Here is an 11447-nt window from a genome sequence, read left to right on the forward strand (position 1 = left end):
CTGAAAAGACGGAGTGGGTACCGCTGGTATTTTTAGTGAGTATTCCGGCGCCTTTAGTGCCGGCGAGCCCCACATACCCTCCCTCCCCCAGTTCACGCGGCGGAGTTCAGTTAATTTATAGAACCCTTTTAATTATTATTTCCTAAATTCTTACATATCAGTAATTTTTTTCGGTAGACCCATGATATATTTCTCCGTATTTATTTCCATAAATTATAAAAATTATGTCTCAGACTACGTGTTCTACCTGAAGTAACTCACACCATCTCAGATTACCAATTTGGATTTCAGAATTCAGATTTACTTTAACATTTTAGAAGAATGTAAATCTGGCAACTTTAACAACAAGTGTTTTTTTTTAGGTTATAGAAGTATTTTGATTTGCCTTCATTTCAAAATTACAAAATCGAGTTATTTTTATTTTACTTTTCTGTAAATAATATTTAGAGTAAACGTTAAATGCTGGAATAAAAATGGATTTATTTATTATTAACAGGTGATAGATATTATATTGATTAGTTATTTTTTTTAAAAAGGTTAAACTCCGTTTAGTGAATTGGTTATGGGATGGGACATTAAAAAACTTAAAGGTATATTAAACATTGATATTTGTTGTAATAAAAATCATTTCATTACATAGATATACAGGTGCTAATGAAGAAACAGATGTTTTGGATCAGGAAACATTACATTTAAAAAGGTTAAAGCAGAAAATTGAAGAAAGAAAAAAAAAACACATATTAAACAAAAAAATACCAGATACTATAACTTTAAAAGAACAAGATGTGTCAGTGAAATCAGAAAGTACTGAAATAATTAGCAGTCATAACGAAAAAGATGATCTAGAAACCATAAATGAAAATAAAGAAACATTGACCACCCATGTACCATCAAAAATTAGCAAAACAGATAAGCACAAAAATGAATTTCAAGTTTTAGGAAATACTGACTTTGAAAAAAAAGCTAAGGTACGATTAATTCTATAGTAAATATTTCCAGTTTATATAAGTCACATAATTTTAACAACATATATATTTATTTTGCAGATTGAAAGAGTTCTCCCATTCTGGCTCTCACATGCATATAGTGTATCTAAAGATTTACAAAGCTTAACATGTTCTATAGAAACACAGAAGTGGCTTGATAGTACTCTTAAGACTACATTAATGAAAGAAGGTTTAAAGCATTTGTTTCCTGTTCAAGAACAAGTCATTCCTTTCATAATAAATGAACATAAATTACCAGAGCCTTTCAGACCTCATGATATTTGTGTCTCTGCTCCAACGGGTAGTGGAAAAACCCTATCATTTGTTTTACCAATAATACAAGTAAGTTTTTAAAGAATTGTGTATATTATAATTATATTTTATAATGTTTAAAAAGCACCAATATTTGAAAACCCTTAAGTCAATAATCCATCATAAATGTACCTGAAATAGTATAATTCCTTCATATTAATTATAAAAAAAACTTACTGTAACTTAACTGTTTATAATTATAGGTTTTAATGAATCCACTTGGCCATCATATAAGAGCTTTAATTGTCTTACCCGTGCAAGAACTTGCAGCCCAAGTAGCGAAAGTCTTTAAAAAATATTGCACTAACACTGGACTGAGAGTGGCATTACTAAGTGGATCTACTCCTTTACATAAAGAGCAACAACAAATAATGAGATACAGTAAGAAATATTTTATTTTGCAAATTATCTATTGTCTGAGTAATCCAACAATACTAATGATGTCCTTATTTTTGCAGCTGAAACATTAGGATGGATTAGTGAAACTGATATTATAGTATGCACAGCTGGCAGATTAGTTGAACATTTACAAAATACTGAAGGATTTTCATTAAAACATTTAAAGTTTCTTGTTATTGATGAGGCAGACAGAATAATGGATAATGTACAAAATGACTGGCTTTATCACATGGATAAACATATTAAAATAGAAAGTGATATTTCCAATAAAATTCCTCATTTAAATTGGAACAATATAACTTCTCCTAAATCATCAATACATAAGCTTTTATTTTCTGCAACACTATCTCCAGATCCTGAATTATTAGAACAGTGGGGATTGTATCAGCCAAAACTTTTTTCATCTGCTCCAATAAATGATTTTACAGATGAAAATACCATTAAAAAATATACAACACCAGATGAATTGGAAGAACAGTATATCATCTGTACAGCTGAAGAGAAACCTCTAATTTTATATCATTTTCTTTCAAACCAAAAGTGGGACAAAACATTATGTTTTACAAATTCTTCTCAGTCAGCACATAGGCTAGCTGTCCTTTTAGATATTTGGGGAAAAGGTAATCTAAAAGTGGCAGAGTTATCAGCAGCATTAGACAGGACGCATAGAGAACAAGTTTTAAAGAAATTTAAGCAATCTGAAATTGATGTGTATGTACCATAATCTTGTATATTCTTGAGACATTAATTGCATTTTATGTAAATATTTCATAATGTATTTTTTTTATAGGATTATCAGTACAGATGCTTTAGCTAGAGGGATAGACATTCCAGATTGCAATTATGTTATATCATATGACCCACCAAGAAATATTAAGACATATGTGCATAGAATAGGTCGTACAGGTCGAGCTGGACGTAAAGGGAATGCTTGTACTATTTTACTTCACAATCAGTTGCATATGTTTAAGGTAAATTGACAATAAAAAATATTATTATAGCAAAATGTGCAGTATGAAAATCACACTCCGAACTAGGTATTGTGATTACAATACAAATAACAGCCTGCAAAAGACTCACTGCTAGACAAAGGCCTACTCTCCTCTCAAGGAGAATGTTTTAACTTTCTACCATGCTATGTATCTCCTGTGGGTTTGAAGATTAGAATATTCTTATTATTTTTCAGGAAATTTTGCAATCTGGAGGAAAAACTGAAATCCCCAAATTGGAGGTAAATAAAGAAATTTTAAATCAACTTTTCGAAGGATACGAAAATGCTATACAAGACACTAAAAATACAATTAACAATGAAATTTCAACTAAAGTAAAGAAATCCATTGAATTAAAAAGAGCAGCTAAAACTAAATCACGCAAAAGGAAACACAATGACAGTAAAATGACGAATGCTTAATTGGATATTTCTATAAATGTATTGATTTGTATAATATTGTATTCTTTTTTTACCTATAAATTGAATAAAAAAAAGATTTATACGCGTTTTCAACGCATTTGCAATATTGTGCATTTAGACTGTTTTCCTTTTACTCTAAAAAAAATTTTTTTTTTTATCATTATATTATAAAGAAGGCAATCTGTTTGTTTATCCAGAAATAACTTACAATTAATTTTATGAGTAAAACAATTCAGAGTTTAATTTACACTGAAATGTAGAATTTTTTGAAAACATGCATTTTTAACAAATAAATTGTCAGATCTCAGTAATGTTTATTGAGGATTTTTCCAATAGATTATATTTAAAAGAGACTAGACTTGTACAATTTTTTTTCTTTAAGTAACTGATATTTGGCTCACAATCCCTTTAAAAGTCTCGTGCAAACGGCATAAAGGCTATCTATCTAATCCGGCATAAGCTCTCTTAAGGTGGATTTAAATAGAATAGGGTTGAGTTATAAATAAAGGTATATTAATCGAGTTATGTTCGTTATCGCATGTAACGTGAAACCTTAAGTAAATTACCTTTATTCTTCCTGCCATTGGAATATAGTTTAGATAACAGACTCCATGCAAATGCAAAACTAATTTAATTATAATGTAGGAATTTTAGAAATTTAAATCTTTTAGATACCTAAATAAGTTTTAATACTTTAAAATTGAGAGGAGCCTGGTAAAGAAAAAAATATTTGCATCATATAACTCACAATAGTAATTTATAATATACAAACAAACAAAAATAATATTGTATATTATACACGCAATTAGCAGGTAATCAAATATTTAATAAAAAAAATAAAGATTTAAAATAAAATATTTTACCAAAAACTACCACAATAATAAACCTATAATTATAAATCATATATTAGTAATTATATTGAAATAAATAGGCTCATAGTATCAAAATAAAATTATAAAAACACATATTCCATTCCGGTTTATATTTTTAATTTATACATAAATTGCAAATAGTTTTTATAGTATATACAGTCTAAATGGACGTCAAAATTTTGCGACCGAATGATTAACTTATTCTATATAGTTTTGAGTATACATACATAGGTACTCGAAACTGCTCGTTATCGAGTGCGACGGCTTTAATACCTTAGTGAATTTTTTTTTTCCTAACAATATAAACCTAGGTATATAAAGTTGAGTATTTTTAAATGTTCATACAGCTAGTCCATTTGTATAAAGTACTTTTCATGAATTCTTTTTGTGGAAATAAATGGAATAAGCATATTACGGTGATAAATACGAGCTAGACAGCTTAAACCAGTACCTATATTAATAGCATTAACAATAAAACTATTGTTGACTAGATTAGGAAAAACCTGTCTAAGCAACTAAGTTTTTGCTTCAAGATAACCAGCACCACTGCTGGAAACTGTCTACAATACACATAAGCTATTTTTTTTTGCTGATCCTACCGAACTATAATTCTGTGATCGTGATACAATATTATTAAAGTTACATCAATAATATTTTCATTTGCCAAATTAATTATTTATTATTTTTTTGACAAGAGTTGGCGAGTGTTATGATAGAATTAAATTGAACCATTTAACATGTATCTACATAATAACCACAATCATTGGGAAGCGTTAAAAAATTTTAAAACAAATAATTATCTTGGTTAATAATTAAAAAATATTGTAATAAATCATATTCCCTATATGTTTTTTTTTATGGCCAGAACCATGTGCTGTAAACCTTTTTTTATACATATATTGACATGTCAATGACTATAATTAAAACTGAATCATATTGAACGCAAGCGCATTTTAAATAAAAATTTCACAGTCCTTACGGACATATAGTTCAGGACAGACAATTATACTAATACTGGTAAATATACAATAATGTTGTTACCATCTTTTTACATACAATTATTTATGTATTAGGTATGCTTAGGTCATTATTGTATTTCTACAAAAAATATAAACTTCATCGCCAGTCTGTTGCTGCACATTCAAAACTACAAATTGAACTGTAATAAACACATGACAGAACATATCTAAACATACTAGCTGTGTACATGACTGTGTAAAATGTTATTTCTAAAATGTTGATTCACACTTTGCTAATTATTTTTAATTATAAAAATATAGTAGATATATTTCTTAATACAAGATACTACACAATAATTATTCATATCACAATGTAAAAACATGAAATTAATTTATATAAAAATATAGAAATACTATGTATCTATCTCTTGTAGGAGGCAAGAGTTTTCTAAAAAATACTTGGTGGGATTAATGCAACTATACCAGATACAGAAACAATTAAAATTTAATAAGGTCTTCACTAGCTTTATCTTGTAAAATGTCTGTACTAGGATAAACATTGTTCTTATCTGCACTATTATTATCTACAGGTTTTGGAGACATTTTTCTTTTGGGTGGAACTGGTACATCCAAAATTCCTATTTGTCCGAAATTTTTACTTTTATCTGTGAACAATCTCACTTCTTTGTTTAATTCAATGTTTCTGCTTCCTATTGAAATTTTCTTTCGCACTGGGGGGCTTGGAGCAGCCCGAGAAAATGCAGGACGATTATCAAAAATTGAAATATCAATAGGATTTAAATTACCAGCTAAGATTGATGATGTTTTACTTTTTTCTAATGAATAACTTTGGTCCACTTTAGTATCTTCCTGTTTAGTCTGGTCACTTACATAAAAAGTAGTTTTGTTCATAGACTCTGCATGTAAATGTTTATGTGCTTGTACATCAGATTTACTCCGTTCAAGTGTGAAGGCACCATTGGTATGAAGATGACAACTAAATGAAGTAGTATTCAATGTGCAAGCAGGAACCGGTGAAAATGGTTCAGCCGGAGCCCATAAACAAGCACCATCATTTCTTGGCACCAACAAGAGAGGATCCTGAAAATAATTTTACTTTTGACATTAACATAGCTAATATTTTATTCTTGAATGTAACTTAAAACTCCTACAAATAATTTGACATTAAATTGAATTCATATGTTTTTTCAATTTAGTTGATGATTTATTAAACTAGTAAACTGTACTAGTTTAGAAACTATAATCATTTAATTTGGCTTACTTGAACATCAATTAAACATTTATAATCTAGATTTATTGGGAAACTTTAACTGCGATACATATTAAAAAAAAGGATACAAATGTAATTTACCTTGCCAGTAATTGAAAATATTTTGGACTGCAGGGTATGAAGTCGATTTCTTAGATACTCATAAGAACATTGGCGTAGCTTCATAACCCATTGGACCACATTATCTTCACTACGGGCAGCAAATATATGTCTTTTTTCTGGCTCATCTCTGTAAAAGTTTGGAATGTATGTTTTCTATTATAGGCTAGATAAATAAGAAACCACTGTAACTCTTAATGGTCAATTAAAAAAGGTACTCAAAACACATTTCTGTACTTACATAAATGATATAGAAAACGAAAATGATATACTTTGTCCATGTTCCATTTGTATGGAAGAATTTTCTAAAACAAACATTCCAGCAGGATTTCTCGTGTCAAACTTTCCCATTTCACTTATTTTGAAATAAAACAAATAATTGTTAATAAGTCGAAACCATCTCTCCTTAAAAACTGAAATAAATATTTAACAATTTTCAGTTTTTATAACACATTTAATAATCCTTCCTAGTCCACAAATAATGCAATAGAGTAATAAGAATTGTAATTTATAATATGTATCATGAACATATGTTTATAGATAGCTGTTAATAAGATTAAAAACTGTTAAGAAAAGTATAAATATCTCTAAAAAAGTTTTGAATTTACTATATTTTTTAATTTGTTAAAAACAAACGGCCTTAACGATGATCGTATTAACATCAATATTCTACTCAACTCTTTCTGATATTTCTTTGTCCTTACCTGCTTGATTGCGGTAACTTCCATTTGAAACCTTTTTATAGTTTAATCTCCCTTCTAAAACACAAGGTTTGTCGCTCAGAAGAGCAAGTTCACGTATATTGCATTTCATTGGTGCAAGAGTCAAAACGCTATATCTCTACAAAAACAAGTTAAATCTTCAATAATAAAGGGTTTAGGGCATATTTTCTTGACAATTATTTGAAATCGTGCGAGTCTGATGACTAAAAATTATAATTGCTAACATTGATGACATTGCAACATACGCATTTATAAAATTAAATTATAACTAAACTCATAATACAAGCCTCTAAATGTTCTATATATATTTTAACCTTGATTCTTGAATTCTTGATTAAACTTTGGATTTTGGTAGTTGGGCGATGCCAATTGTCAAATACTGTCAATTGTCAAATCAGTAAGCACAAGGAAGAGTAAATATAAACTGAAACATTGAAAGATGCCATCGTAGTCGTACAAGTAACGTCACTTTACCATATACATAATTTAACTTGTCGTACAATTGAATATTGTCAGATTCGGATACTTCTTTTTACAATTATATATAGTTCATTGTATTGTTCTAATATCTTTATACATCATTTTAAACGAAATATTTTCATATATAATTATAATACACACTGATCGCGCCAATGATTGAAGATGGAGAAAAGAGAAGAGTATTTTGCTCTTGAATAATGAATTTAATCAAATTAACATAATATTTTATGTAAATAATTTATATTATTATTTGAGGTCCAAGTCTCCAAGCGCAATCTTCTCTTTTTTCAAAAATGACGTTTCGCCGTAATTAATTTTGTACACAGCAAGGAGGTTTTATTTTGGCTCGAACATCCTCCCCTCGCTCGAAGTCCTCAGGATTTCGTGTAAACTCAGGTTCAGGCAGTAGGCAGAGATTATGAACAGCCCGACGAATGATGCCCTTTGAAGTGACGACGTCCACTACTCTCGACACTCCGTCAGAATCCGGGTATAATTTGTGAACCCGGGCCATGCGCCATTTTAAAGGAGGTGCATTGGTCTCTTTGATGACGAACAAATCTCCTTCTTTTAATCCTCGTTGGTTAATTCGCCATTTATGTGTCTGCTGTAATTCGCTGTAATATTCATTCCTCCAACGGTCCCAGAAGTTCTGCCGCATCTTCTCCAAGCTCTGGTAGCGGTTAAGTCTGTTCGGCTTTACATCCAGTAAATTATCTGACGGTAATGATGTCAGAGGTCGGCCAATCAGAAAGTGTGCGGGAGTCAAAGGATATAGATAATTTGGATCAGAGGAAATGGGAGTTAAAGGTCTGGAATTTAGGATGGCTTCAATTTGTGTGAAGAGGGTAGACAACTCTTCGAAAGTTAAATGTTTGTCACCTAATATACGAGTTATATCGTATTTGACACCTACTTCCCAGAGTCCCCCAAAATGTGGAGAATATGCCGGTGAAAATTTAAATTTAATGCCTTCATCGGCTGCGAAACCAGAAATACTTTCGTTATTTGATTTTAAAAACGTTCTAATCTCGTTGTTTGCGCCGACAAAATTAGTGCCATTGTCGCAATACAATTCCAATGGCTTTCCTCTACGAGATACAAAACGTCTCAGACACAACATGAACACATCAGTGGAGAGTTCGCTTGCTAACTCAAGGTGCAAGGCTTTAGTTGAGAAACATACGAATAAGCATAAGTAGCACCTTGAAAATTTACAGCCGCGTCCCTTACGATCAGTAATGTAAAATGGCCCGGCGAAGTAGACACCACTAACGTGAAATGGGAAACTTAGAGTAACTCTCATGACAGGTAAGTTTCCCATGATAGGATTTGAACCTTGTGCTTTCATGATTCTGCACAGTCTGCAATTATTGACAGTACTTCTAGCTGCCTCTTAAAGGCCAAAACTTGTCTCTTAATGTGCTAAGTAACAGCTGCGGACCTGCATGTAAAAGTGTTTTGTGATAATGTGTAAATAACAATTTGCAAAAATGATTACTTGAATCTAAAAGAATGGGATGTTTCTTCTCGTAAGGTTCACTCCAATTATGAATCCGGCCTCCTACACAAATAATGCCTTCTTGTTTTATAAATGGAGTTAAGGACAAAATACGAGACTTTGGAGGTAAGGTTTGTTTATTTTCGAGTAATCTAATTTCTTCTAAAAAACATAAGCTTTGATGTTGTTTTATTAATATACTTAACGATCTATTTAATTCGTTTGTTGTCAAAGGTCCTGTAAGTTTGCAGTGTTTATTTTTTGTATTATAAATAAATCGCAGAGCATAGGCGAGAGACCTTTGCAGAATTGTGAATTTTGAAAATCTTTCAAAATGTATAATTTCTAATGTATTTGACTTTGTATGTGTAATTGATTGTAATGTAGTTATTATTTTTTTATTTTTCCTTTCAGGTAAGTCACGAATAATGGTTGTGTTAATGGGTGCTGGCCAGTGACTTGGATTTTCAGTAAGAAATGACGGTCCCTCCCACCATAGCTTACTGGAGTGTAACGATTTTGGGTTTACACCTCGAGATGCTAGGTCTGCTGGATTCATGTCGCCAGGCACATGTCTCCATACACCTACTGATGTCAGTTCTTGTATTTCACTAACGCGGTTGGCAACAAAAGTATTTAAGTCAGTAGACTGTGATGCCAACCAACCCAGCACTATTGTTGAATCTGTCCAATGGATCACCAAATCGATTTTACAACGTAACGTCTTCAGTACCTTGTTGCTTAAGCGTGCCGACAACAGGGCACCGCATAATTCTAGACGAGGAATGGTTAAAGCTTTGACAGGGGCCACCTTAGTCTTGGCACAAAGAAGCTTCACAAGAACGTTACCCGAACTGTCACTCGATACCATGTAGATAGCTCCGGCATATGTGACTTGAGATGCGTCAGAAAACGAATGTAATTGTATGGTTTCTGATTTCTGAATAACGACACATCTCGGTATTTCAAGTTCTGATACAGCATTTAAACTCGACGCAAAGTTAAGCCACTCCCTTTCTAATTTGCTATCAACTGGATCATCCCAATCTAAATTTGATAACCAAAGTCTTTGAAGAATTATTTTGGGACTAATAGTACATGGACTAAGCAAACCTAGCGGATCAAATAATTTTGCCGAATGTGACAAAATTATTCTTTTCGTTATGGTTGAGTTGATATTAATGTCAACTGGAAATTGTAGGATGTCTTCAGAAGGATCCCACTTTAATCCTAAAACTCTAGATTGTGACGATGTATCTAAATCTTTAGGCAAGATGATATTTGATTTATTCTTAAAGATAGCGGGTACATTGGTTCACCATTTTCTTAAAGGTAAGCAGGCTGAGTTGTTGCTGTAGTTTGTCCTCACCACATTCTTTTGACAGTTGTAAAAGGCACCGGGTACTCAGATAAGGCGCTGAAGCCGTACCATAAGTAACTGCGTTTAATTGGAATATCTTTATAGGTAGTGATGGCTCATCTCGCTATGTAATAATGTGTTGTGTTTTTTGTGACAGATCCTACAGCCATTCAATCTACATTGATATGATTGATGACCTCTACGGATACAATTACTACGTAATTTCATGATGGATGCTTTAGTTGAGCGTTCCTCGACGGGTAACGATTTAAATTTAAGGCATTCAAAAATTCTATGATCTTGATTACAAAGTGGACATTTCTTCTGTTTAAGATTATATTCGACGGAGGATGAAGCAATAAATGATTTTGTATGTGGCAAGATATGTCGTCTTTCATTATTATTAAACTTACCTGCGTTAATAGTTTCTAAGACTGTAGCTCTTTTAGGCGAAGGAAATAATAAAATTATTCCAATGAGGGTGAATCCAAGTCACTTCTAAATTCTTCCCATTTACGCGCTGTTACACTGTCGAGCTTCCCCGAGGCCATATAAATTATTAAAGTGACCCACTTATCAGTAGGTTCGCCTAAAGAATTTAAGGCGTTTAAGTTTTTGGATAAAGTATCAATTAACTCATGTATGCCGTGCTCACTTTCTTTATGTAGCTGTTGAATTAAAAACAATCCATTAATGTGTTCATTTATTAAGAGACGCTTGTTATCATACCGTTGGCATAAAAGATTCCATGCGATTGAATAATTATTCGAAGACACAGTAATAGACGATATGACGGAACCAGCAGAACCTTCTAAGTACGATTTTAAATAATGAAATTTGTTTATATCTTCTATAGAATCATTATTATGAATAAGTGATATATATGTATCCCTAAAGGAAAGCCACTGATTTGAATTACCACTAAAATGATGAAGTATTTTTAAAGGAGGCAACTTCATTAAGCTATTACGACCCTTATTTGGATTATTGGATGCATTTTCATCTTTATCCTTGTTTTCAAAATACTCCAACAAAGACTGAGCCTTGGCAATTAA

The 11447-nt window shown here is 31.5% G+C and overlaps 3 protein-coding genes across 4 annotated transcripts; 1 reads left to right on the top strand and 2 right to left on the bottom strand.

Annotated features, from left to right (window-relative positions):
* The first annotated feature begins 349 nt into the window (after positions 1–349).
* Positions 350–3142, top strand: LOC113399740 (probable ATP-dependent RNA helicase Dbp73D). The gene is made up of 7 exons (XM_026638950.2): positions 350–496; positions 641–968; positions 1047–1328; positions 1502–1679; positions 1757–2408; positions 2488–2668; positions 2884–3142. Exons 1-7 carry the CDS (start codon positions 474–476, stop codon positions 3106–3108), a joined length of 1869 nt encoding a protein of 622 aa, XP_026494735.2. The 5' UTR covers positions 350–473; the 3' UTR covers positions 3109–3142.
* Positions 3143–4328: 1186 nt separating this feature from the next.
* LOC113399762 (uncharacterized) lies at positions 4329–7443 on the bottom strand. Of its 2 annotated transcripts, XM_026638983.2 has the most exons (5): positions 7366–7441; positions 7034–7167; positions 6571–6742; positions 6312–6459; positions 4329–6040 (listed from the first exon to the last, which is right to left on the bottom strand). In XM_026638983.2, the coding sequence occupies exons 2-5, from the start codon at positions 7140–7142 to the stop codon at positions 5438–5440; spliced, it is 1032 nt and encodes a 343-aa protein (XP_026494768.2). In that variant the 5' UTR covers positions 7143–7167; positions 7366–7441; the 3' UTR covers positions 4329–5437. The 2 variants fall into 2 exon arrangements, with proteins under 2 accessions (XP_026494768.2, XP_064071722.1); XM_064215652.1 differs by having other exon boundaries at positions 7034–7443.
* A 398-nt stretch (positions 7444–7841) lies between these two features.
* On the bottom strand, positions 7842–8882 carry LOC135193480 (uncharacterized). The gene has a single exon (XM_064216144.1). It carries the CDS (start codon positions 8880–8882, stop codon positions 7842–7844), a length of 1041 nt encoding a protein of 346 aa, XP_064072214.1.
* Positions 8883–11447: the final 2565 nt, after the last annotated feature.

The sequence above is a fragment of the Vanessa tameamea genome, chromosome 2, assembly GCF_037043105.1.
Source record: "Vanessa tameamea isolate UH-Manoa-2023 chromosome 2, ilVanTame1 primary haplotype, whole genome shotgun sequence".
Classification (NCBI taxonomy): Eukaryota; Metazoa; Arthropoda; class Insecta; order Lepidoptera; family Nymphalidae; genus Vanessa; species Vanessa tameamea.